At 38.2% G+C, this 27,560-nt stretch overlaps 1 protein-coding gene across 1 annotated transcript in view; it reads right to left on the bottom strand.

Annotated features, from left to right (window-relative positions):
• Positions 1-18,667, bottom strand: part of CACNA2D3 (calcium voltage-gated channel auxiliary subunit alpha2delta 3) — a 385,100-nt gene extending 366,433 nt beyond the window's left edge. Inside the window, exons 1-2 of the mRNA XM_031058245.1 lie at positions 17,896-18,667; positions 17,207-17,288 (exon numbers count right to left, since the gene is read on the bottom strand). Coding sequence (XP_030914105.1) covers positions 17,207-17,288; positions 17,896-18,014 — 201 coding nt within the window. The 5' untranslated portion in view covers positions 18,015-18,667. The remainder of the gene's footprint in view (positions 1-17,206; positions 17,289-17,895) is intronic.
• Between the last annotated feature and the right edge of the window lie 8,893 nt (positions 18,668-27,560).

Below are 27,560 nucleotides of genomic sequence, written 5' to 3'. Positions count from 1 at the left end.
AGGAATGCTGAAGGTTTTATTTCTAAAAGTTGAGATAGATCACCTAAAAATTCTGGCTTGCACATGGCACCAATTAAAGAGACTCTTCTGAAGGGTGGAATCATTTGCCTGAAAATTTGCATCTGCTTAGTTGGAGGAGAAGGGCAAATTATCCTCAGCAGCCCAAACAGATTAATAAAATGGCAGAAAATGAAATAGTGATCAGTGTGTAGAAAGCAATATTTTGCCTCATTTCAATTGTTCTAATTTGCCTGTTAATAACTATCTATTTATTGCTATTCCAATCAGATGAGAAAGGCTCAGCAGAGAAACATATAAGAGAGTGGAATCTGAATACAGGAACTTTTCAGACAGCTCACCCACAGAGAAGCAGGGCTGAAGTGGGTGGGGAGGGCTTTGTCATTAATTTGATTCCAGGTAGGAAGGGTTAAAAACTTCATGGAGTCCAGGTAAGGATCAGCTCATAGACAAAGTGTGCTCTGGACTGGAGCTGTACCCCAAAGATACCTTGCTGGGACTATTAACCAGTGCAACTAAGACTCCCAGTGTGACTTAATACCCTCTGGCACTTTTGCAGTTCATCTTTTAGTATCAGCAAACTAACTAAAAGCCAATTGTTTACAAGAGGAATACATTTACCTTCGGTGATAGGAAATAAAAAGAAGAAAGAACTATGCCTAGACAAAAGGATAAACACCTACTGTTGTCTTACTGTGCTGTCATTCCCAGTTCCAGAACAGAAAAGCTGAGGAAATGAGTACCCAAGCAACACTGATCTTCAGAAACACACTTGTCTACATGTCCAACACACAATAACCACTTTCAAATAACACTCATCAAAAAATATGGGACATATCATTAAAAAAAATCCCCCTTTGATTAAAACTTTAATTTTAATTTTAAGTTTTAATCAATAATTACTTCCCTTTGAGCAGTTGCTTTATAGTCTGTTTCAAAAGCATTTGTGACAAAGACTCTTCAGAAGGCAGCTCAGCAGATTTGGGGCAAGACACAGACACCATGACACAGCTGCCTCTACACCAGGCTCCCAGACAAACCCACAAACTCCTTCACTTCCTGCTCTTCTCTTTTCCACTATTTTCCCTCTGATGTCAGCTTCACGCCCAACCTTAGAAATAAGATGATTCCACAAGTCAAGTTTCCTCAACAATTTTCTCCTTTACTTTGAATTTGTTTAACTGCACCAAAAAAAGTGAGAGTTTTTTATACCTATACCCCATCCTCCCCCAAAATAGAAGAATGATTGATTTTAGGATTTTGATTTTTTAATGCTCTTTGCTCCTGAACACCTGCCATAGCAACAGCTCTGGGCTTTACAGTTCCCCAGACAGTAGCCAAGCACTACTAAAACACCACTTCTACGTGGGGCTGCATGTACATGGTTTAAGTAGCAAATTGTTATTTTGTCCTTATAAAACTTTGGGTAAAACAAAAATAAACCTCAAACAAAAGAAATACACACCAAAAATAACTAGGTAAAACTAAGATCTCATTCACAGCATGCTCTGGCCAAATTAGATGCCCTTGGGAATGTTGCTCATTTTTAACTCTCATTCGTTCTATTTTTCATCTACACGCATGCAACAACTTTATGGTAAGGAAGCTGCAAAGGATACTTTTGGAAAGGATTTGTTTCCTTGAAGGGTCAAGAAAGAATCCAGACAGCATCTTACAAAAAAAACCCCAAACAACAATTAAATCCTGCTCTCAGAACATCAGACAAGAGACTTGGCTTAACACAATGAACAATGGTATTCATCTTAACCTACTGTCTTCCTCCTTTACCTCTCTAATTCAGAATAAACAAATTAATACTTATGTTAATACTTATGTAGCACTACAAAGTAAATCTCTGTTCACATTTTCTCCACATTTCAGAGTAAGGAAGGGTTTTTTCATGCCTGGACAAACACCACCCGCAATACAACACCTTGCTGCAGTGCTTGGGTATTTTTATCTCTGCACAGGTAGAGCAATCCTTGAATGTATAATGAATACATGGCAGGGAAGGAATCTGTACAGGTGGTTTTTTTCTTATCAGCCTTTTTCTTGTTCTCCTGGATAACCACGTTATAAAAATTAAAAAGTTGACCCTGTAAACCTTATCAAGACTTGGTATCATATCCCAATTCTACTATATGATTTTTAAGGACTATTTAGACACAGTAAACAAAGAATAGACAACACAGTATGTAGCTCATAAGTTATAAATTCCACCATCTCATACAATAAGGTGTATTCAAATGGTTCTATATTTGTTTTTACCAAACCTCATAATGCTTCATACAGCTACATAACAGTCAAATGCAATACAAGGTTTTCCAAGATTTTGGGGGGTTTTGTTTTTTAAGGATGGCATATGGTTATGTACATATATATTTAACATATCTTGTAAAATCTATCAACAGCAGTGAGATAAAAGTTAAGATGGAACAGGTAAATAGTCCTAAAAATGGAATTTTGAATATGCAGTCAAAAAGAGGCATAAAACTACACAAATGTTGTTACCCCTTGCTAGCACAGTATTTAGCCTGCAGTTGTAAAATCCTTTCAACAGTGTCTCTCTCTTTAAACGAAGGAGGTTGCCATTAAGAAACAGCCAAGTAAATCAGTTTCTTTCTGCAACTATAGCAAATCATGACCTTGAGCTGTTTCATGCACAATGAATTAGCAGAGAATAATTTACACTTTCCAGAGGAAATCACATTCCACAACCAAGGAAAAGTTCTAGACTAATTGCAGTCAAAACCAAGGGTCATTTAAGAGGCTGGATGACGCTGGTAGAGACAGAGAGGTCCATGTTAACAAGTCGTAGGGCAAAAGGAAACAGCCTCAAGTTGCACCAGGTGAGTTTTAGATTGGATATTAGGAAAAATTTCATCACTGAAAGGGTGGTCAAGCACTGGCACAGGCTGCCCAGGGAAGTGGTGGAGTCACCACCCCCAGAGGGATTTGATGTACATCAAGGTTAGCTTTGATATTTCTTCAGAGATCGGTATTGGGGTATTTCCAGGAGCTGAGAAGGTACTAACAGCTTTACTATATGGTATATATATTTAAACATGTAAGTTAATACACAGGAGTAAATCTGAAAACAGAATTAAATAGACTGTAATATGAAAAAGTGAATTATCAAATAATATCAGAAGTCTGAAGCAAGGACAGACAATTGTAGGGGGAAGGAAATTAAATGTATTAGAAAGGAGAATGGAAATAAATGCTTAAGGCAAAAGACATGTTGTATATCAAGCCACTCATTAAAAAGGGAAAAAAGCAATTCTTTATATGTGATACAAGGACAGAGAAGAGCTAGTGTCACAGAAGGATTGCCAGCTCCTGTGGGAAGCAATGCACAGAATTAAGAAGTGCGTATTTTGAAATCAGTAGGTGAGAGAATCTCATTTTATTGTTCCCCTACAAGAAATGGGATTCTATTCCAGTCACTTTTCCTTTTAGGCAATTAAACAAGGAAACAAAAGCCATCTTTCAATTCTAACCTCCTACCCACCAAGGAGAAAAAGTAGAAATCAGCAAAGTACATACACGTTTGCAGTGAAATAAATTACAGCTCAACTTATGTGAAGCCATCAAGAAAATTTATAATTGCTCTTCATATTTAAACCATAACATTTTTCTAGTCTGAAGAACACTGCCCCCTCAAATATTCTCCCCCTCTTTTCCAAGAGAATATGGATTCATTACAGATAACAGTCTCATTACTGTGTATGATTATTGTGAATATAAATGAAACCTACCTGATTGTAGATCCAATCCTTTTACAATTTATACAAAATTTAGCATTCCAAGAACTGGTTTAAAGGTTTGCAAGGCAGCATGCCTTGCACAGTACGTGCAGGCTTTTTTCATATATCCTAGATATATGTAGAATTTTTTTCTGGCTTAACTACCTGCATGTCAACAGCAATTCTTTCCTTCACTTTTCTTGTTTACATCACTTCTCATCAGCAGTGATGATTTCAGCCCTAGACCCTCAACAGAGAATCTGCTATTCTTTGACAATAATTGAGGTACACAACACTTTAGGCAAGAACTTTTCATTAAAAGCTACCCAAAACCAGCCTCACTTCAGGCACAAGGCTGCTGCAGAGGTGCCACTGACATCCACAAGAGAGGTGACTCCCATCTGCACTGGCCTCAATCGACCCTGAACTGCTGAGCATTCAAATGTTGTGCTAATTAGTTTACTTCCAAACGAGACTGAAATAATAACATTAATCCTGCACACATCTTGTTTTCATTCAAGCCTTTGGAAACAGATGCTACAAATGCCATATAGAGGGTTCTTCTTTTTTGACAGCATTGTTATATATGCAAAGTTACAGATAATTGACCTGTTCAGTCAACTAGATCAACCATTCATCTATACCTACTTGTGATATTTGACCCCTTTTTATTAAAAAAAACCACCCAACTCACAAAACAAAGAGTACCACACCTATTAAAACACACCCCACAGAAGCAAATTTTGCACAGAAGCTGCCATCAATTATTTTTTTAACTGTAGACAGAAAGCAGGACTTTGTACATCTTTATACACATGGAAGAAGACATTTCAGAACAGAATTGCATGAGGTTAATCACCAGGTCAGAGGCAAATTAGACCTGTAGGTGTTTTGAAGGTTTTGAAAGCAGAAATACTATTTAATTCAGCTTAATGGCTGCACTAGACAATGAACATATCAACATTTCAGCCAAGATTGGAAGGAATCATCTCTGCCAACCTACAGGTTAAATAATGTGGAAAAATTTGCTGTGAGTGAAGCCCAAGCAATGCAAGCCACAGAACACTCTGGATTTCTTGTCTTTTCAGCCACATCAGAAAAACCCAGGCTTTTACTAGACTCTGGAGAGGAAGGTACCCAACAAGCAGAGAGGATTTGTGGGAAGAATGGGAATTCTGTACTTCTCAAGACATAATTATTTAGGTTGTGCATTTTACTGAAGATTCTTGAGAAGAGCTGAGTTAGCAGCTGGTTTTGTCTGACAAATGATGTTCAGAATAATTAGAGCTTTCAGTAATTCAACTCCTGTATATTTATAAACCAAGATAAATAAGCAGCATGCAATCAGATAAATATGGTCTAGATGAAAAATACTATACACTAACATTTGCATTATTCCAACACATAAGTATAGGTCCCAATCCCTCATATCATGCTGTGTTCTGCCATCCTTTTTCAGACAAAATTCCCTAGACATCTTGCAATGCTGAGGAAGTTCTACTGAACAAATATATATCTACATTAATAACATGCTTAAGGTGGACTGGAGTGGAGCAGTTCCAATTTATGAAGGTACTTGAACTATATTCCTATTACACTGGGGTTATACAGAATAAAGAACTTCAGCAAAGCAAACTACAATTTTTAAAAATGTCTCCAATTGTCTTAAAATACAGAGAAGAAACCAACATGCTTCCTTCTGCTTCTTTGCCCTCAATGTGTTCCATTCCTCTTTATTTGCTACCTTTATGTGTCCCTGTTCTCACCTTTAGCTGGTTTTTGAGCCTGCAGCAGCCTCCTGATGCTGGCTCCTTTCTGCAAAACTTCCCTCCCTCTCCATGACAGAATTTCCCTTTGGATTTGGAGGGAATTCTGTCCCTCCCACTCCATTTCCTGCACATGCCATCCAAGGCACAACAAAGTATATTGGCTGTTACTGGGGACATAACCACCCTCTTTTTCCAATGACATTCACAATGTATAAAGTGCACCAATGGATCCTAATCTATTTATTCTTCCTTTTAAGGGTTCATGCATCATAATTTAATGAAAAGATTTTAAGAAAAACAGCTGTATTTGCAAAACCTTCCACCATTCTTAGGTATAAAACTATTACTGAGCTATTACTCATTTTATTTCTGCATCATTTTCTCAGGTGACCAGATCCTTACTGCAGTATTGTGATTACAACCATAATCAGAACCATAAAAGTTCTAAAGGAACTTTTAGAAAAATTACATTAATAGCAAAAATTTCCAAAGGTAAAAAGCAACGGCTATAAACAAGTAGGAGTAAAGAAAAGGACAGAGTGACAAAGAACATGTGAAAATAAATTTCTATGGTAATTGAAATGTAGACAGAAATAATCAGACACTCATAAAATAATAAATAAAATTGCTCAATTCCCAATTTACCTGCATTTAACCATTGTGAATTTGACTCTAATGAGAGTCTTGTTGGTTGGATCTTACTTGGAAGAAAACCAGAATAGGTCAGAAAAGGTCTGAAGGACCTAGACAGGAAAAAGTAGTGCAGAATTGTAGCTATGTGGAAAATGTATAATGAGAAAGAAATATCAGCATGGAAAAAATTATAAGGGGAAGAAGAGAAGGTTTGCAAATTTGCAAATTACTTTCTGATATCAGCAGAGCATATCACCTTGTATTCAAAGCACAGGAGGGATTCATCCTCTGACAAAAAAGGTTCAATCTCCCTTGCCAGTGCAATGGCATATGGAGATTTATTGCCAGCTACAGACACCAAATATCAACAACAGGAAAAACTGAGTTTTTATCAATTTTGTAGTTATTCAGGAATGTTACAGGAAACCATTTATCTTTTCAGTAGTGCAAGCAGTTATATTTAAATAGTGTGTTAAAATTAATGCCTTGTAGCTCTCAGAGCTGATCCATTCCATTCCATTTCCCTCTGTTTCCATATCCATATGCTAAGGGTGTTCTTCACCAGCCAATTCTCTCTAAATGCTAAACTCTCTATAATGAAGAAGTGCCCCTAAGTTTAATATCAAAGTTTTTAAATTTGAGGGGAAAAAAGTATTATTAGGCCCATTTTACACAGATGCCTCCAGCTGGGGAGAGAGGGGAGTTACACTGGCACTTTTAATTTTCAATTTTAAGGTTTCTGGCACTCTCCATGAAATCCTACCACCACTGTGTGCACCAGATTTGTCTGTGTGACATGACAGGTTAAATTAGCATTGTGCTTAAGGACTGCACTGAGTTTTGGCCACCAAGATTACAGGACTTAAGTAGACCATCAAGAAAAGGTTATCACAGCCCCAGGATAAAAGGCAGATATATCTATACATAGAAAATTAGTGTTGACCTACAGAAATTCTCCAGTTTTCTTTCATTCACACTCCTCTCCCTCTCAAATGTTTCATGGGGGATGCTAGAATTTATCCCTACTTTTACTGTAAAGCTGCATCGCAGTTTGTAACGAGTGCATGTCTGAAATGTGAAGTGAGTACCCAGACTTTCTCCCTTTCATGCCGTCTATAATAGCTTTCTTGTTGTACTTTGATGAAGAAACTGCAGAAAACATTATAAAAGGCACAATGTGCATAGGGGGTAATAAATCTGCTGGATGCAGATAGTCAATGGCTGCAAGTCATAATCTAAAGCTTTGCTCTTAGCCTCCTACCAGTTTTCATTATCAGTGAAAATTGCCATTAATGTAATACGATAGCATCATGGCCAAACAGCTCAGTACTCATACATTTCATACAGCTGTCAGAAGATGATAGACATTTAGCTTCAAGGTAAAGCCAAAGTTTGAATGTTCCTGCTTTTTATCTCTGAAGCTTTGTTACTTTAGAAGATAATTATCTAATTTTGTGACCAATGATGTGTTCCCAACACATCAAATTTTAATACCCATAGTATGTAGATTTTTTTATGTTTCTTTTGAAAGTTAGCAATTTTAGATAGCTTGACACAAAATCTTCAAAGTATATTGAATAGTCAAGTATTAAAATGGATCCTGGAGGAACAATAGGAACACTGCATGCTGGGGCCCTGGCCAGAGTTTTCATAATGCATTCCAAACAGCATTTTCACTGTGCTGTTACCTAACAGGCTACAGATTTTATGACTGCATAATTTTGAATCCCGCTTTTTGAAAACAAGTAAAATCCTTGTTTGTGTATAAAAGCACAAAGAAATCCCTTGACAGCTACTGTAGAATAAAGTAAAAGTAGACAATAAGACATAAAACCTTCCACCAGCTGACAGACTCTTTCTGTACAACACTAAGTTCACTTAAGATACTGGGGGGGATAAAGATAGTAAAAGAAGCAGCTAATAAAGCAAGTGGGAGCTAAATGGCTTGTCTTAGCCCTAGATTAGAAAATAAATTCCTGTGTTATCACGACAAATTAAAAAGTCTTCTCCTATTCATGCAATCAGCTAAGTGGAAATTACTCTTGAGACTTCATAATTATGAGAACAGCTACATATTCCTATTGTGAGTGGTAAAAACCCACCTGAATATCAAACAGCAGAGAGCTCAGTTTAAGAGTCCATAAAGCTACTGAGAACTATTTTAAAATAATAGGTCAGATAAAGTGTTGAGACCTGATGAAGCAACTGAAGAATTCCTTAATGTTGTCTATGACTGGGACCTCAGGGGTGCTGCCATGACAAAGTGCTGTGCCTTTCCATGCCTTCCAGGAGATTATGAAGATGATGAACCAACAATGGGTAGGGAGGTAGAAGTGACACTCAGCAGTCAAGTAGAAATGGGAAGTTCCAACTCAAGTAACTTCTTGTCCAGACTAGAGACAAGCATTGGAACCAAAGAGGTTGTGGTTCTGCTGCCCTTGAAGGTTTTGAAGATCAAACTCAAAGACCCAAGGAATCTGCACTGATTTTAGCTTTGACCCTGCTTTGAACAGGAATCAGAGTTAAAAGACCTTCTAAATCCTGTTCCAGAATTCATTATTCCATCCATCCAGAAATAATGAAAAACAGAGCTCCACAGTGGAAGATAGGAAGGCTTTGTATAGAGGGGGTGATGAGTGTTGGTTTCCAGAACCAGTTTTGTGGAGTCATTAGTGTCAAACACAAAAATCTCAATTCTTAGAGTAGAATTAGAATTTTCTAATTCAGTATCACTATGTTCAGAAGAACATTAAGCATAAGAAATCTTCTCAACTTGCACATTGTAGAGGAATGGTATTGACAGGACATATAATCCCTCACCTGCACAAAATGCACGGAAGCCTGTCAAATCCACATTTTGAAAGTACCAAGGAAAAACATCTTATGAGACTATTAGAAGCTCTTCCACCCTTTCCTAAAAACTAAGAGGAATGCTTCAATTATATTACTGTCAGGCATACATATGAGAAACTTTACTAATCAACAATCCACAGGATCCATGCATTAAGCCCTGATATTCTGAATTAATTATACACACATATTTCTCATCTTATACCCCCAATCTTATGATGTGGATTAGGCCACCTTATAATTTTGTTTGTTAATGCACCTGAGAACAATTTTTTCCTTCATCTTTTACTTGCTTTGGTTCTCTAAGATCTCAGTCTAGAAGGATAAATAGAAATAACTATCTCTAAGTGCCTGTACTATAAAATTATTTATGCAAAACATTTGGCATCAGGCTCAGAAGAAAACACTTCTCTCTAGAAAATATGCCCATTTAAAAACTGAAAGATTAAAATGAAAGATAAATAAGGTGGTTCAGAGAGAGACAGGGAGAGAAACAAAGACAACAATAAAGTGTGTCAAGTTAAGAAAAGTAAAAGCAAAACACACAAGTAGGAGCAGATGCTTTGACAAAGAAAACACCTAAGATTTTATAATTTTTTTGTTTTTTAACCACCTCAGTGAAATGCACTGGTTAAACTCTTTCCAGATCTTTCAGCAATCTTGACAGACAGAAATCATGGTTAGAAAAATCACTTGTCAAACTCTTTTGATGAAGAATCACTACAAGAATCTAGATGCTTTGAAGACCCCATCCAACCAACCTACCAGGTTCCACATAAAGAAGCAAAACTTCAGTGCAGGTACTTCTTCAGGAAAATTCTTCTCAAGAATAACAACATTGAAGAAGAAGCTTTAAAAGTTTCAATCATTGATAACAAAGCACTAGAACCTGCGGCTGGTACATAAGGAAACTACCAGGAGTTTACATCTGATCATTTCCTTCTTTCTCACTGGGACATCCCAGAGTCTTACAAGCCCCACTGAAGTTCCATTGTGGACTTCATAGTTACATTTGACACAAGAACACACAGGAGCACCTTGAAAAGCTCATCCTGCTGCTGTCTTATCACATGGGTGTCAGACCTGAAGTCCAACAAGGGATTACGTGAGCAGTACACATATTTTTCCAAAAAGTTTATTCTATTATAGCTGATATATTTATTCCTCTATAGTAAAATGATATTTAAATAAGATGATTTCTGTGCTTAAAAAGGGAGGGCAAAACCAGCAAGTCTTCATCCAGCCTGGCTACCTGTACAACACTAACAATTGTGTTTATAACCGGTTTCTGCTCTGAAAAGTGAAGGACACCCCAGCTATGTCTTAAGGAGATATAAACACAAAGATTAATAGGACCTAGAGACATCAAAGAAGAAATAAAATTACTGTAATCGATGATAGTCCAAAATAAAGGATTTAGCTCATCTTCCTAATATCAGGCAGTTCAACAAAGTCTACAAAATGGCCAGGAACCCGGTCTGAGCAGCCAACCTGCAAGAGTTCCACACTATTCTAGGGTTTTCTCTCAGTAAAAAAAAACAGTTAAACAAATTGATAGTAGCAAAAAATTAATTCTTCTGTTTAAAGACACAATTAAAATTAATTCTTGTGTTTACAAGGTTCTTGTACATCTACTATGGATGTGGAGAACAAATTTATGTTGCCTTTTTTTGGTATGCTGGATGCAGGATCCTATGGGAGGAGTATCTTGAGCAAACACAATCCCCTCATGTCTTATATCGTTGTCTTCAAAACCAGTGTAGTGGTATTTATTACATTACTTCACCTGGAAGGTCCCAGGAGACACGAGGGCAGGATATTTTCAGTAATTATTTATCTCTGAAATTAATCACTTCTGGAAAGGCTACCAAGACCCTTATCAACTTCTTTCCAACTATGATTTTAAAAGAATTGGTTTTGTGAAGACTTCCTTTTTAAATACAAATGTTGCAAGTGTTTGATCACACACTCTAAGTACTACAGCTTTACACAAATTAACTTGGTGGATGCTAAACAGGATCATAAAAACAGGATCATCCATATAATTTTTGCAAAAACATTATAGGCAAAAAAAGCAAAATGGAACTCCACAAAAGCTACAAATTAATTTAACTATTTCATTAAAACCTGTTAGTGAAGCTTCTACAGAAACTGAAATACCATCTACCCTATCAATAAATAATTTGTGTTGCAAAATGTGTTAAGACTTATTATCAGCAACAAAAAACTGTCCCCTACAGAACTGTAATGACATTTGAAAGTGTGGAGTATTGATTAGCAGTTACTTAAGAGTGAATCATCACTACCATACAGCATCTACTCATGCTCTACATACCTTCACTGGCAAGATAATTTGCATGGAGAGCAGCTCCTTTAACCTTGAAATGTAAGCATTTTCCAATACAGGATGTGAAAACAAACAACCATAAATGCATTAAGCAAGGGAATTACCATTCTCTTCCTTTCAAGATCTAATGTTTTCCAGTTGGATTGTCTGCTCAATAATTTCCATATTAAAAGACATTAAGAAAAGTGTAATGCATTTATCATGAACTTACTAAAGCCATCTCATATTCCTCTTACCTACTAACAATACAAATTTTTACTTTCAATAACACAAGAGGATCACACCCCAACCCAGAAAGACACAGAACATACTGCAAAATAGAGAGTGCTGAAGGAAGCAAAACATGAATTCAGCATGGCTTCCCTTTTAGACCGAGTGAAATCTAAAACATGATGTTTGATATTCAAGCTGATTTGACTACATTTTAAAACCATTAACAACACCAAAAAAAATATTACTCCTACTGTAACATTCAAACAGGAGAGGAGAGTACAAATCACAGATCATTCAAGGTGCAGTTCGAACATCACAGAAGAGAAAGAAAATTTTCCAATACCTCCAGGAAAGGCAGAACTTTATTACAAAAAAAAGAAGGCTAAGGTTTTTTGTTATGGAGAAAAAGAAGGAAGTCTTCAATGTTTGATAAGACTAATTCTTTCCTCTACAGATCAACATACTACCTGAAGATTAGTGTGGAACCCACCAGGTTTTCCCACCAAATATATTGGTAGCATAACGGTGTGCTTGATTTTTTTTATTCTTGACCAAAGTTAAAATATCTATCCAGAAGAATTTACATCTTTATATCTGCAGAAAACATAAAATATTTCAAAGCACACAGAAATGTTCTGCACCTAGTTTGGCATGGAGAATAATCTCATTGTTCATGTAGCCCAAAGATCTGCAGGTACTAAAGGGGATGGAGATTCAAGCTCTGCAAGTTCCAAAACATCATTTGCATTAATCAACAGAATTACACTGGTGTAAGATTCTCAGGTGTATATTTGTTTTATTTTCTAAGGTTTGATTTTAAGTCAGTGCTAAGAGACACATTTTACATAAATCAGACTTCAGGAGTCCAAATTATAATGAATTAACTCTGAATACAGTTTTTGGTAAGCTCTACACCATTTACTTGGCTGGTGGGGTTTTGAATTTGGGCTTTGGGGTAGGTGTCAGGTTTGGTGGGTGGGGAGAAAGGATTTGCTGCTCATGGTTTGGATTTTGGGCTTTGGGGGTGGTGGTGTCCTTCAGTGGGGTTTTTTGTCTCTTTGGATTCACAGCCATATGCCTACAGATTTTAATTGTAATTTTTCCCTATTTTTGATTTTAAAAATATATATTATTTTTGCTGTTTTAGAATTGATCAGCTGGCAAAAGTTTAAATTGACATCCAAAAAGTCAGTCCATGCCTATCCTTCAACCTGCAGGTCTCAGTCCTACTTGACCCTTTCCTTCCAAGCAGTAGTTGCAGTGTCTTGAGCAAAGAAACAGCCTACAAAAACCAAACCCAACATAAGGCTGAATAAAAGAAAGGCAATTAATGTCAAGATGATTGCACTAAACTTGCCTAAGAATTTAAGTCCCTATTATACAATTTAAACTAAAGATAGATGTACTGTATGAATCAGATCCACCAGCTGAATGCTAATTGATCTAAATCACCCCGTTATATTAATTTTGCACTGACATTTCCACAGTTGCAAGGAACTACTAAGATACAGCACCCCATCCTTGTCAGAGAGATAAAATGCAATTCTGCATCTTTAAAAACAGGAATGCCCTCCTGGCTGGAAAACCTGCTCTGAGAAAACAATGAGTTGAGAGCTCCCAACACAATGAAGGATTTGTTGAAAGGAGAGGCAGATGCAGACTCCAGCCTGCTTCAGACCAAGGCAGGCAGGGCTTACATAACACTGAGTGCTCCAGCAGACAACTTACATAAGGAACATCTCAGGGAGCCTGAAACAAGCTTCTGGTCACGAAAAAAACCTTGTGGAAGGACCAAGGAATTGAGGGTATTTTCACCATTCCTAGATTTGCAATAAATAATATTGACAATTCAGGAAGAAATGAAGAATTACCAAAGCTCAGAATATTTTTTAAAAAGAGTCTCATCAAAAGGAACCTGAGAAAGCACAGACCACACTACACTTTCACACAGACACACACTGCACTGATTTAAGAGCTTTACTATATTACAACAGCATTCCCCAAAGCCTGTTTTCCAAAACTCTAATTGCAGCAGCTGAAGTGAATATGTTCCTGGCACCTAAGCCTTGCTTTGCATCCCATATTTGAAGCCTGGCTTTGCCAGTGGGCTATGCTCTCACATTCAGTACAGGACCCACAAAACTCAGCGTGTTTACAAAAGAAAAAAAATTGAAATTGTCAGGATTCAAATAAGGCAGATGTCTTTTGACAGTCTAAGAAAAAAAAACCACCTTAGAAAGAATTAAAATTAATTCTTGGGCCCCAGTAGTATTTGCTAAGTGAAGAGTATGAACATCTCTAGAGCATCAAGGAGTCTCTCCAAATCTATATGACAACTATAAAGCCTCCAAAAACCAGACTAGCTAAGAATAATACAGTCCTGTTTGCTACTGGATGTTTTATTTTGCACTTAATGGTGTTCCATCTCTTTGAAGCAAGGCGTAGAACATTTTTTAAGTGCTAATTTTGTTTAAACCCTCATCATAATTTCTGAAATTACTTACTGAACTATTTTCCAAGCAATTTGAAGCATCTGTATTTCATCTAAAGTCAGTTTTGGGAAAAGTCATGTATCCCAGATACTTCTAGGTGGCATAACAAAATACTTGGATAAGATTATCATAATGACATAAAATAATGAAACATTCAATTAAGATATGGGAAGCAGTGGATTTAAAAATATACTTTTAAAAAGCAACCAAAATATTCTTATACATCTTTTACAAACTCAAGAGAACACCAATGCTGGTAACGTATTTGATGTTCACAGTACAGCAAGACCTTAAGAATTGCAATAACTCCATCAATATTCACAACTGTAAACTGGCAAAAAATTTCTTTACTGAGTATCTCACACGAATTAATTTGCTCAATGAAATTTTAGTGTGGGTCAAATGACTCAATGTGCAAAACATTTGGGCAGCAGAGACTGTCAATCACGACTGTGAGCGCATCCCTTTGAAAGCAGCACTCACTGTGTGTGCTGACAGAATGAATCAAGTAACCTTTACATTAATTTTTCATTTAGCAAGCCTGTATTAAGCTAAATGGCACTCCAAAGCAGTTGACAGTTGAGGAATCTATACTGTCCAGATCCATAATCATACACACATTTTATATCTTCACTTGTTTAAGGATGCTTAATTCATAATCAGGAAATGTGGGCTCCTCTGGTAATATCAGAAGTCTCACTGCTTCTAAAAGTGGAATCTTGACTTTAAAATGACATGGATTCTGATCACCCAGAGCTCACAGTAAATACCAAACATATTCTTGATGCCTGGCTAGTGGGGAGGGAGGGGGTGGGAAAAAAAGGCATTTGTATTTAGAGCCCTCCTGTGCTATCACCTCCTTAACTGTTGTGACAACCTCTGTCACTGACTTTGCATGTTGAAAATACTTGCAGACCTTGAAGTTTGGTATGTTTCTATTCACACAAGCTTACAGAAAAAATATACTTTATAACCATACAAAAAAGTACATGCTAAAGTCATCTGTCATCCAGGCTCATTGGCCACAATCAACACCAGGATACAGCAAGCTTAAACGGACAGAGACATTTTGGAATTCTAAATAAAAAAAAAAGCAACAGACATCTTTTAAAAACTACTGTAACCAGAAGGAAGAAAAAAAAACAATACATGTGACTGAGAAATAAATGCTCTAAATACCTGCCAAACCTGCGGTGTTTTTCTTTTCTCTTTCATTAAATAAGGAAATATAATATAAGCAAGAAAGAAAAACAAAATAGCTCTGAAAGAACACAAACTGTCCATCTTCAAAAACAGGAGCACAGACTGGTTAGTGAAACAGAAAGGATGCTGATGAAAAGGTAAAATGAATAGCCTCCAATTACCTACAATTATAACAACCAATAGGAACCAACGTTGCTACTTCAGAGGGAAAAAATACATCACAGAAGGGATGACAGCAGCATCTACTATGAGGAAGAGAAGGAGGATTAAGGATTCCATACTGACTCTTTGTGGGTTTTAGCATGATTGCCACACAGGGTACATTCCATATTCTCCTAGCAAAAGCTGGGCTCAGGACTGGGCACGTTTCATTTCCAAAGCCATTTTTGCGCAGAAATGGCTGCACATGGAAGAGCTCCAAAGTTAAATAAAGATACTTGTTTGCTATGGCCCAATTAAAAAAAAAATAAATCTTTTTAATAATACTTGATAACAAACTAATCAAAAATGAAAGTTCTATCTTCTTTATGAATTTAAGGTGTTCATAAATAACAGTGTCAATGTAAGACTACACAGACTTTAAAGAATGTGAGCTGGAAGTATAATAAATATTGAGTGTCCAGATTTTCATAATAAAATGAAAGTTTGCCCAACATATTGAAGTGAAGCCATTTAAAGGCCTTGAAAGGCAGTAAGAGACCACAGATATTTTGGTTCTTAATAGCTCAGTATTTTCGCTTAGTGAAATTCATGTTTTACAGTCCTGGCTATACAAATCTGAAAAGGCAAGCTCCTAAAGAATTCATACAACTTTAGTAATTACTAAAGCTAGTTTCTTTCATTTTAAAGGATAGCACAAGCTTTTTATTTCAGCTGCTGCACGTACAGTTATATAATTTCACACATATATAAGCCTTTCGAAATAAATGCTAAAAGCTCAAGGAATAATTTCCTTCGCAATCAGACAAAAAATAAAATTAGTGTTACTCAGAACTAAAAATCATGTCTGCGTAAATTCAGCAGAAATTTAATATATGGGTTGAATGAGTGGTTTTGATCAGTGAATGTCTCAATGTTTTTCCATTTACATATTGCATTTTGAGAATCACATGTTAAATGCCTGAAAATAGCAGTCTCAGTCTAACATATTCCTCTTAGTCTCTCATTTTTTTGCAACTGTTGTAAAAATAAACTGTCCACGATATAGACGTTTACTATAGGTTGCATATTTAAATTAAACAGAGTCCTTGATTTATACTTAATACTCAAATCTGCTTTTTCATTACCCTCTGTCCCAATTATGTAGACTTATACCAATTTCTCAAGTTTTTGCTATACTTCACCACCTTATTACCCAGCTGTGCAGCTGAGCAAGAAGATAACCACATTCATTCCTCTTATCTGTAATGATGTAATACATCTCAGCACTGGGTTAAGATGATTAGGGGAATAATGGCATTGTAAAAACTGCAGAGATGACAAACAACAGTGCAGCCGCCTTCTCCTGATACAGCGCATTGTGTGCATAGAGCCCAGGGTGAACATAATACAATATGCACTAATTCTGCTCCTTGAATGAAGTTAGAATCTTTCATAAGAAACAGCTGTTTCTGCACAGAAACATCATCATCATAATGCAGCAACCAGACTAAACACCCGCAACCTGGGCTGAAGCCTAGGCTACAAGGAATAAGTGTAGGAGTTTACTTTCCAATGGAAAAAAAAAGTCATTCCAACAGAAAAATATCAGGTTAAGCAAGGACTCTACAGATAGTGCAGTGCAATGCAAAGAGTCATCAGGGACTAGTATGCAATACAAAAATAGATCTTGGACAAAAGCATGCACAGCACTGCTTTCCTGTTCATTTAAAAAATTAAATCTGTCTCCATTTTCTCTCTTAAAACCTTCCTTATTATAACCAAAGAAATCCTTACCTTCTGCAGGAGCTGGGAACCTGAGTATTTGGCTGCAATAGATTTGATCTCTCCACCAAATGCTGAGGCCCAGAGCTTTACACTGTGAAGAAAAAAAAAAGAGACAGGAAGAAATGTAATACACATGTCAGAGCTAGCAACAGAGACTGTAACAGCTTCAGCTGCACTCAGAAGGATCCGAGCAATTTTGCATTAGAGAGCTCACTAAGGAACCTGAGCACAGCAAAAGATCAGTGAAGCTGTGCAAGTATAAGCACAAACCAGACCCTGTGCTAAGGTAAGGCCTCTGATATGAAACTACCAACCTGAACCATTAAAATTTAAGGAATTAACTTGTACAGAAACGTGCTTTGGCACAACATGACATATATCCATTGAAAGGAAAATAGCAGATAAAATGGCAAAACAGTTCTGAATGATAAATTCCCACGTGAGAAAGTGTTAACTGCATCAGTTTCAGTAAATGCAAGCACTTAAAACTCGGTGGCCACATACTCCACCAAAACATGCTCCTACAATAAAATCATAGTGCCAAGCGCCTTGGAGACGACCACTTTAAACACAGCTGACAGAGGAGCAAAGGTGCCCTGGAACAGCCAAATATCTGCAATACAAAAACAGGAGAACTTGAGCAGCCAAGTTCTCATCCTTGAGCATGGTCCTGAGAGGAATAGCACGAAAGCACTTACACTGACAAGGGGATCTGCTGCTCCGATCCAACCACATCCACTAAGGCTGTGTTAAAAGCTGTCCAGAAGATAAAGAAAAAGCCCCCAAAAGCCCGAAGAAGATTCAGGTTCTCTGGCATTGTGCCTCTCTGTGCCTGCAAAGGTTTGGGGAAATTCAAGTGAAGCTGAGTTCAGCAGCAGTGGGGGTTTGTTTCTAAAGGCTTCTTTTCCCCCACTCTTACCCCCTTCCACTAGAAGGGGATACCAGAAAAGAAAAATTCACAGCTCCATCCTCATTCTTCCAAAGAATGACCCTCTCTGTGTAATGGAAAGAGCGGACCAGAATCGAAGCTCTAATGACTTGAAAACTATTGTGTCCCTGGTAACAGCAAAGCGTTTTCCAGCACTACTGCAGCCACTTGCATGTAGTTCTTTACAACTCCGCAGTCAGCAGTGTGCTGAAGTTACTTCAGTGACCTACTGCTGCTCCAAAGTGCCCTTAGCAGCAAGAAAGCAGACTATTGATTCCAGCTGGGGAGGCTGTCTTCTTGCAATTACTGCTCACTTTGCAAATGGAAAGCTGCCTAGAGTTCTCCTTTCCCTCGCCGATAACCTCCAGCCTTCATCCCAGATCAAGGCAGCCCGAGCCCTGGTTCAGCGGAGCAGGAGCAGCAGCCTTTTAACGGGATAGCGCCGAGACAGAGACGCAGGCACAGGAGGAGCTGGACCAGAGGGAGGGTACGGCAAAAGCAGAGAAAGTCTGGAGGAGCTGAAAGTGTAGTTGAGCCCTTCCAGGAAGGCGAGAAGAGAGCGCTGCACATTGCCGGGGGCTGAGCTTGGGAGGGCTCGGCGGGGCTGGCAGGGGCGGGGGCGTGGGGCCGTGCACACCCACCGGAGAGCGATTCAGGCAGGGCACGGCTGCATGACGAGCACCTGTCGCGGCGGCGCCTGCCCGGGGAGCATCGCCCGGCAGCGGCTTCCCGGAGCCAGCCCCGGCTCTCGGTCAGGCTCGCACATTGAATCGAGTCGTGGGGAGCACGTCCTTGTGCATAAAGGCGCGTTTGCTGCTTCCTCCCACGCCGGAGCACTGCAGCAAGTCACTCTCCGAGAGCTCGGGACCGGCAAAGGCTTATGAATGAAAAGAAATGCAGCATAAGTAAATCAATGCGGGCTGACTCCAGCCTATGAATAAATTATTAATTTGTGCTCATAGAAGAATCCTCTTGATATAACAAATATAGGATTACAAGCTCTTCCACTGAGAGAGCAGCATACGGAACAGGAGGGATTGGTCCAGGTATTTCTGTTGTTGTTGCGTTTCAAAATATTCCCTCCCTCTTTTTGCTCTTATTCTTCTCCTTCTGCTTTTTTCTCACCTTCTTCTCCACTAAATGTGCAGACTTAAAATAGCAACTGAACTTTAATGTAAACAAGTATGGCAAGACCATGATCTGAGCACGGGCTGAGTCATCCTTGCATCCTACAATATAGCTCCAGTGTCCGCTCCAGAATTCTAGTTTCTTCCCTCTGTAGTTAGAATTAACACCTCAAAATATTCACTCTGCCTTTGTACACTGTCCTTATCTTAATATTTTGTCTTGAAGCTCGAGATGTAGTACCTGTATTTCTTTCCGCATTAACATCTCTAAGAGCACTGAACAGTTTGCTTTAAATATCAAAACCTCTATTCAATAGCTAGCTGACAAAAGCTTCCTGCTTTCTCAGAAGAAATGAGAAGTTTAAAGATAGAAAGTCTAACAGGGGAACTGTGCAGAACAGAGTAGCACAGCACCCTGCAAGTTTCACCACCCACCAGCCATCCCCACCACAAACAGTAAATAGATCACATTTCCCTCTGTACTAATACCTGTGTATGAAGGCAATAAAGAAAAAAAAAATCTTAAAAGGAACACTTATTTTGTGTATTATTGAACCATTTTGAAAGTCCTGTTATCTGTGCTGTTACTGTGGGTTTCCTAAGCAGTGTTTAAAACATGCTGCCATGTCACCAGGTGTTCAGCTTACCTACAGGCAGAAATGTAAAAATGCACATGGCTGACTAACAGTATATAATCAATTATGTGCTCCTTTGAACATATTACATAAACAATAGTATCTTTCCAAAGCCAGGAATGAAAGAGAAATGGGTGAATGTCTCCATACTTGTGCTGTTTACTTCTTTTTACATGCTGAACACTGTCAGGCAGTAAATACATCAGCTCGTCTTGTGAGATTCAAACAGTTCTTATGTTAACAAAGATCCTTATCTGCTTCAAGCCAACACAGTGCCCTTATGGCAAATAACAGTTACCTTCATTTCTGAAAGCATTACTGGAAGCTTTTTGAAAGCACACAAAATGCCTGTGTACAAGAGGCCAGCATATTTTAACACATCACTAATTATTGGCAAGAAAAGATGATAAAGTCATTCATCAAACCTTGACTTTGTTTATATTTATCATACATTCAATACTATATCAAACCTACAGTTTATGCACCTGCTGTGTGCAAAACTGGACATTCACATTTGTTTAACACAAAAATTGTATTTGTACTATTGCTGGTCTAAGAAACTAAATTCACTTGGAAGAGAATTTTTTGCTTGGAAGAGCAATCTTTGTTAGCGTTAACAAGCACTTGTGTACACTATACTCAGAGTGCTTTCAGCACCTTTCATTAGTGCACACTGGGTTTGTCCTTGCAGGAAATCAGCTCCTCCTGACCATTCAGTGAATGGAAAGCAAACCTGAACCATAACACCCACAAAGCACCACAGGTGACACCACAACTTGTCTGCAGCTGTGTCCTGGCCTGACCACTGCTGACTATTCCTGGTATGCAGATCACTGCAGTTGTGACACCGGATTCCAAAGTCACGTCAGCATTTCTCCCATGTTGCTCCCATCAGGATGCAGAAACTTTCCCTAAGTGGGTTTGCATAATGAAGGACCAAGGAAGACACAGGGAAAAGAAGTGATAAGTTCTGCTGGAGATTTTCAGTCCTTTTTAGTGGGGATAGAGCAATGTGATTCATTATTTGCTCCAGCCTTCTGATGTCCTGGAGCAAAGGCTGCAAAAAGCCCAGTTTCAAAGCATAGTAATGAATTTCTCGTTTGGAAGTAATGTGGCATTTCTATCATGTCCTTATGCTGTTGTAAACAACTGCTGAATCTGGAATAATTTCTGGTCCCACTAGAAAAGTGTATGCACAGATAACTGACCAGAGAAGGAAAGCATTTATGCACATAGCAAATATACATTCAGAAACCAAAGTGCATCTCAGCAGAAAGTGCAGGTAAGTTCCTTACATGCCACTGGTCTCTGAAGTAGAGCTCCCCATACAGGTGTATTAAGTTGCAGTTCCCTGCTCCTGGCCTCTCATTTTTAAGGGATAGAAAATGGCAAGTAATTTTCTGCTGTGTCCTTGATGATCAAGTACAATGGTTCATTTTGGTATCTCACAGAAAATGAAAGAAGCTGTTTTCCCTAAGAAAGCAGAAATAAAACTTGGATTTGTGACTCAAATGGTGTAATGGAAAGTCACAGACGGAGGTAGAGAAACTTGATGAATCCCCAAAGGTTTTTCAGAGGACCACATTCAAGAAAATAACCAAGGGATTGGAGAAAAAACAAAAGACAATCAAGCCAACCCACAAATAAACAATCAAAACATCCAGGTCAAGGGGTAATGTAAGATATGACACAAAGGCTGAAGCAGAGACTATAGACTAAGGCAAAGCCCCATATATAAATACACATAATAACTACCTGGTGAATTAACCCCATTGTTCTTTTCTTCCACCTCCAGGCATATTTACACTTAGGAAAGGGTGCAGAAACAGGGTCACAACTGCATCATCAGCACAGACTTTGAGGTCTCTGATTAGACACGTATCAAACCCTAATAAAAGTCAATTGAGAGCCATACAGAGAAGAGAACATATGGTGCAGGGGAGAAGGGTAGGAGGAAATGATATAATTAACACAAATGTTTATTGTATTTTTTTTCCAATGCTTATCTACAATGAGTTCTAAACAGAAGTACTAAAAGCCTTGCTGAAGATGTAAGCCACCTTCAATGGATATTAGTATTTGGAAAAGAATACAAGAAAGGAAATAAGTCAGTTTATCTTTATTCCACATATATTAGAAGATTCAGATACTGCAAAAATAGAAAAGCTGTAACTACTCTGCGTGACATTGTATTAATACTTGCTTTGAACTACATTCCTCCACAATTCTAAATACTAAGATTATAATCCTCAAATGTGTTCTCCAGTGATTTTTTTTAACAGACTAAATTGTCCATTCTTAGTCTTGCTTGAAATAATTCATTTCATAAAATCTCCACTAAATAAAAGTAGTGAGAGAATAAAAAGGGAAAAAGTGAAAGAATATAGTCACCCCATACAGTAAACAATTTACTATAATATCATGGTGAAAAACCTTCAACAACTCTCTGAAACTTTCCCTTACTTCTATGCAAGCATAATGTTTCACTTACACTTATTCATGGAAAATACAAGCAGGAGAAGTAGGGGGATAACAAAAGTTATCTCATCTTTGCAAAGCTTGAGACTGTCAGATGAAAGGCAAAATCTGAAGGTTCTGAATTTATTATTTGGAACCAGCCCAGTGGTGGAAGCACTCATGGAGTAGTGTTTGCCTGCTGTGAGAACACAGGCTCCCTTGTTTCAGGTGATCCACACATCTGAGAAAGAGCAGGAGGCTGCACGTGAAGCCTATTCTGGAGAGGCTGAACGTGTATTCCTAGAATTTTATGGAGGTCTCATGTGTATAAATCTAAGTGTTCCACTGGTGTGGGAATGCCAAGTTATTGGCCAATTCCAACCCACTTACAGCAAAGATTGAGGTCAAGTAGCATTACTCAGTGTCTTAAATGAGCACAACTTCACATAATGGGCATGAGCTCGTGTTTCAGAGAAACAAAAATCCTGCAGAAATTCTGAACCACATCAGTATTTCTTATATGCAACTTTATAATATTATCACCTTGTTTGTGTATATTGTTCAAGTCAAATCAAGCACTAGTATTTCATCCATGAGAGCATTAAGAGCATGCACAACCAATGTTTACATATAATCAATCATTTACACAACTAGAAACACAAATCCCTAAAAATTTTTTAAAATACTGATATACAATCCTAGTTAGCATGTTGGTAGTGCAGCATTTTAGGTTACTGCCACGTTATCTTTAGCACACTTCAACACCCAATAAAGCTCACAGTTTGCCATAACCCCCCCGGGAACGCGTGGTTAATTTCCCTTCCACAAAGCCTCAGATCAGCTGGCTTTTGAATCTCCACAAGGAGTTAAAATGCAAAAGAGCAAAGCATTATCAATCCCAGCCTATGAGAGCTCACACTGCATGGCAAGCTAGAATGCTTTAAGCTAATTATGTTTATAGCTACCCAAATCCAATTTCAGCAGTCCACTGTAGCTCTAGTCTGTTACTGCCATTTTACATAAGCTTCATTTATTTTGAATTTTCAACTATTAAGACAAAGTCTGCCTTTGGTTTCTTTCAAGTGTTTCACGCTGGGAAATGAACTCTTCTCTAAGCAAATAAACTATCTTTTTACTCTCAAAGCTGGTGCTAGGTTGTAAATGTTAATGCTTTCAATGAATTCAAAATACCTGCAAACTGAAGATAGGACTTAAAAATGAGAAACTGTAATTAAGAACTCTGATATAATGGACAGAATGCTATGGAAATGAACCTAACATTCTTTCTCTGACAATAAAAAAAAAATACTAGAGGTCACAGCATATTTAAGTGTGAATGTATTATTGCCTACACTCTACAATGAGTCCCTGGTTGTGTCTATAATGGTCTGTAAATGTTCCCCCCAAACCTTATAAAGTCCTCAGAGACACTTGAAGGGACCCTTGTTGCAGCTCCAAGGGTTAGGAAAAGCATTGCCTTTACCCCAGACCTTAGCAGGGTTGGTGACACAAACACTGGGTGCCAAAAATGATGTATTTGAGGGGGGAGGGAGGAGCAACAGCCCTGAGCAGCCACTGTCAAAGGGGCACCTTCTGCAGCAGGAGATGGAGTGGCATCTGTGGAGCCACTGTCATCAGGGAGGTCAAGGTTCCAACCACTCAGCTGAAACCAATCAGCAAACTTTAGGCTGGCATGCAATTATTTTCAAAATAACATTCATATTTCCAAGTGGAAAACATAACATGGCTTTTAATCCAAGAAACAGGGCCATGTCAAGTAATTACACAGAGCCATAAGGTACTTCAGAGGCCCATAATTCTGTCACTCTCCAATTAATTCCTACATCACAAGTATGAATTTTGTGGTGGGAATGTGACTTTTATGAAGTCTTGACTAAACTGCCAGCTTCTTGATCTGATATTCACCACAGTTCTGCTTCTTGAGTACAGAAAATGGATTTTGTATAATTCCATGGCAGCAGTTGCTAACCTGTGATCCACCTCTGCTCTGTCACTCTGTTGAGCCTTTTTCATTTATTGTGAGCATTGACTTATCCTGAAAATCAAAGTTACCTCAAAAGGAAAGTTGTCTCAAATTGGAAATAGTATGTATTAAAAAGAAACACACTGTGGTAATGAATTCCATTAAATTGTTGCATAAGGAAAAATAATATATATCAACAGAATAAAGTGTCCTGTGAAGTTATTAGGCTTACATATCTGATCAATTGCAGGTAAAGGCCACCAGGAACTACCAAAAGAAAAGAGATTCCAATAAGGTCTAAAATAATACTGGGGAGCACTAAGCATATTTCAAACTTTCCAGAGTTAGAAATCGATTTAACTTCAAGAAGAGCATAAGCAAGTCATTATTTGTCTTAAGGTCACAATACCAAGCTGATAAAAGCTATTTAAGAGTTGCTGGTTTATGCAAATCAAGTTTCATTTCTTAAGGGGTTACTGTCACCTTGGGTAAGAATCAAATTTAGGATTGCATTTTTTCCCACCAGTGCAAGTGCCTTCTTGTTCTGGTGAGCATTAATTGATGGCACCTGGCTGCTGCAGACAGATGAAAACATCTATTATTAGGGCACTTCTATAATACTCTAAAGAGGAAAAGTGGACTTGGGCATAATGAATGACTCCAACATCATACAAAATACCCCATCACATGAAAAAAAAAACCACCAAAACAGCTAGATAGTTTCTTATTCTGGGGTTTCAAATTCTGGCTTGTGTATAATGCTCAAATTCTACTTCTACTTTAATAATATTACTTGACATTACATATCATGGAAAGTTCACACCTGCAGAAGAATAGCAGATTTATAGGTCTGTAGGTTTTTAAAATATATTAAACCATGATTATGCTTAAAAGATGCAACGTAAAAGTAAAATTGATACCCATAAATATACTAATAAGTGTTAGGTAAAATATTTGCCAGAGCATGCATTTCTATTTTACAGGCTGTTAATCCATCATAGTGTCACTAACACTGCAACAGACACATTCAGACTGCTGTGCTTATTACTTTTTAATGCATCACTCCATTTTAAACATTAATACTAACAAGTTCAGGCTATAATATAGTCGTCCTTCCTATCCATAAAAAGAAAAGGAAAACAACCACCACCCATATGTCAGTTTATACTGCAATTTTACTTATAAGAACACAAGACTAGATAGATTTTAGAAAAAACACAGAAAAAAGAAAATTTCTGAGTCAAACTTATTATCACATTTTCCCCACCCCAATATTTTGTGGTTTTGAGGGCTGGAGTTTGGCTGGGAGGAAGGGTTTCGTTCAGGGCTTTTTTATGCTATGGAAACACTTTTGCTTAATCTCCAGTTGGGACCAATAAAGTAGATTTAGATAATGGATTCAATGTTTGAGCAAAGGCCAGTGACAACACCAAAGGGACAGAGTGGTGACAACATCAGTGACATTCCAAAGGAGATCTTTTATTACATGTGCCATTTATTAGGGGCCTCAAAAATAAGAATAAAACGTCGTGCAGTTCTCAGCCATTACTAGAAATAACTGTCTCCATTTCAATGATGGATGGACATCTTAACTTTCCTCAAAGTATTTTTTTTAATTAGCTGAGGGCTGCCAAGATAAGAAGCAATAGGCTATCTTGTCAATGTTTACAAAAAAGACAGACAAGGAGGACACAGCAAAGGCATCAGACCCCAAGAGCTTCTCCTGAGCATTATACAACCTGATAGATACTTTGGTAAAGTAAAGCTCCCTGTTTTCCCTCCAATACATTTATTCCCCCACCATTTTGTTTTTCCACTGCTCTGTGTTTCTATTTTCAGTTCTCACCTTTATCTATTGCAACCACAGAAAGGTACCCCCCATTTTCTCACAAAAACACATCAAATTCCCTAAACAGTTTTCCAGCTACTTGGATCCCTAAATTCCATGCTTCCATCCTCCTTTATAAATGAAGGCTATTTCATCCTAGTTACCATTCTGGTTCCTACAGGCTTCTGAAGAAATCACAGCTATGTAAACTACAGCCTATTCTCTCAAATTATCATAAACCTGAACTGCAAAAGCTGCTCAGTCTCCAGAACAGGAGGTGCCAGAACTCCACGAAAAGGTTTCTGAAGTGATGCCCCGTGCTCCTGTGACACTTGCCTCATAATCAGGGGCTACACTCATAAGCCCCTGAGGGCACCACTCCCATCCATCACCATGAGCCCCCTGACCCCCTCAGTCACTGCTCGTTCCCTGGGGTGTCACTTCTCCCCAGGGAATCTGCACCTGAGCTGTCACCTACTCTGCTTAAAATCCTCTTCCCAAGCAGCTGTTCTAGGAAGCTCCTTACTTTGCTTCAATCTAAAGCCAGACCTTTTTTTACTCATGAAAGGAAAGCAATACTATGATGTTTTTGTTACCAAGGAAAACTGCAGCAGTTCAATGGCACTTCTTTCTAACAGTTTTGTCCCAGTAGTCAGTAGTCTGGTAGGTTTGCTGAACCAAACTAATTACTCCCAGGCAAAGCAAGACAGTCATAACACAGAGCTGAGAAACTGCAGAGCTCTGAAGAGATAATCTCTCCCAAATCAAGTAAATAAAAAGCTTCAGTTTCCCAAGACAACATTTAGGTACTCTGGATGCAACCAGTACATGCCCAGTCTTTAACCTACGGGTGCACAGAGTCAATCAGTCCTTGAGCCAAGCTGAGCTCTTTCACAGCACCCTGGGTAACATCTGATCCCACAGCCTGCTGGCAGCGAGAGGCAGATCTGACAACAGCCCACACTTCAAGGAGCACTTTTTAGAGCAGCAGTTACATATTTCTTGAAGCAGTAAGACCAGGAAACTGCAGTAGTTGAAGACAACACATGTCATCTTTCTGGGCATCTTGCCTTGCTCTACCACCCAGAGAGCCGGCGCTATGCATTTTGAAGAATTGTAGATGAAGTGAGTAGGGATTTATTTTTTTTAAAAAATTGAGTGCCCTAATTGCCCTTTCTTACCACAACTGGCACAATATGCACCCCCAGCATCCTGCCACCCCCATCCTGAGACTGAAATATAGTAGAGCACAGGCTGTTCAAGCATACAAATTGCCAACGGGGAAAAGTAATAATCTCAAGGCTTGCATCATTTCACAGTCGAGTTGTTTGAAGACAGGCTAGCCATTACATAGAGCAGCTGTGTTATCTGGCTTTTCTTTTCATTCATTTATAGACTAGAGCT

The sequence above is a fragment of the Geospiza fortis genome, unplaced genomic scaffold (assembly GCF_000277835.1).
Source record: "Geospiza fortis unplaced genomic scaffold, GeoFor_1.0 scaffold78, whole genome shotgun sequence".
Taxonomy (NCBI): Eukaryota; Metazoa; Chordata; class Aves; order Passeriformes; family Thraupidae; genus Geospiza; species Geospiza fortis.
The sequence above is the reverse complement of the archived record's forward strand: the minus strand, read 5'-3'. Positions and strand labels throughout refer to the sequence as shown.